The sequence below is a fragment of the Pygoscelis adeliae genome, unplaced genomic scaffold (genome assembly GCF_000699105.1).
Source record: "Pygoscelis adeliae isolate BGI_AS28 unplaced genomic scaffold, ASM69910v1 Scaffold458, whole genome shotgun sequence".
NCBI classification, from domain to species: domain Eukaryota; kingdom Metazoa; phylum Chordata; class Aves; order Sphenisciformes; family Spheniscidae; genus Pygoscelis; species Pygoscelis adeliae.
In genome coordinates, this window is record NW_008825352.1 from 382,650 (window position 1) to 383,398 (window position 749).

The following is a 749-nucleotide window of genomic DNA, read 5'->3' on the forward strand; positions in this document are numbered from 1 at the left end:
TGTCCCTGGCCACTGCAGGGCTCCTCTTGGCTCTTGCAGGCTGTGACTCAGGCTTCGGGCAGGCGACGGCACGGCACTTGGACGCCATGGGCTTTCAGGTGTTCGCCAGTGTGCTGGACCCCCAGGGTCCCGGCGCCAAGGAGCTGCGCAGGAGCTGCTCGCCGAGGCTGACGCTGCTGCAGATGGACCTGACCAAGCCAGAGGACATCCAGCACGCACTGCTGCACATCCTCCAGGCCCACACCAACAGCACAGGTAGGAGCCCTTGGCACCCCCCCAGGACCCCACGCAGCGCCCTGGGACCTCAGCTTGCAGCCAGCGTGGCAGGGCCAAGCCTCCTTGTGCCCACCGCCGCAAGCTGCATCCCTGCGGGCACCCATGCTGACAGCCTCTGCTAACGGGGGCTTCTCCTGGGGCACCCCGCAATTCCCCCGCAGGACCCCCATGAGCCGGGGAGCAGCTGGGATCCCCAGGGTGGGGGTCCCCCATTCGGGTCACCTCTTCAAGCATCCCATCCCCGCAGGGCTCTGGGGCCTGGTGAACAACGCCGGCTTCAACGACACCATCGCCGACGCCGAGCTCTCGCCGCTGGGCAAGTTTCGCACCTGCATGGAGGTGAACTTCTTTGGTTCGCTGCAGCTCCCCAAGGGGCTGCTGCCCCTGCTCCGCTCCGCCGGCGGCCGCATCGTCACCGTGAGCAGCCCCGCGGGGAAGCAGCCTGCCTTCAGCACGGCTCACCAGACCCCCGG

The 749-nt window shown here is 68.2% G+C and overlaps 1 protein-coding gene across 1 annotated transcript in view; it reads left to right on the forward strand.

Moving 5' to 3' along the window:
• Window positions 1–749, forward strand: part of HSD11B2 (hydroxysteroid (11-beta) dehydrogenase 2) — a 5,838-nt gene that overhangs the window by 3,880 nt on the left and 1,209 nt on the right. The window contains exons 2-3 of the mRNA XM_009330378.1: window positions 19–255; window positions 524–707. Coding sequence (XP_009328653.1) covers window positions 19–255; window positions 524–707 — 421 coding nt within the window. The remainder of the gene's footprint in view (window positions 1–18; window positions 256–523; window positions 708–749) is intronic.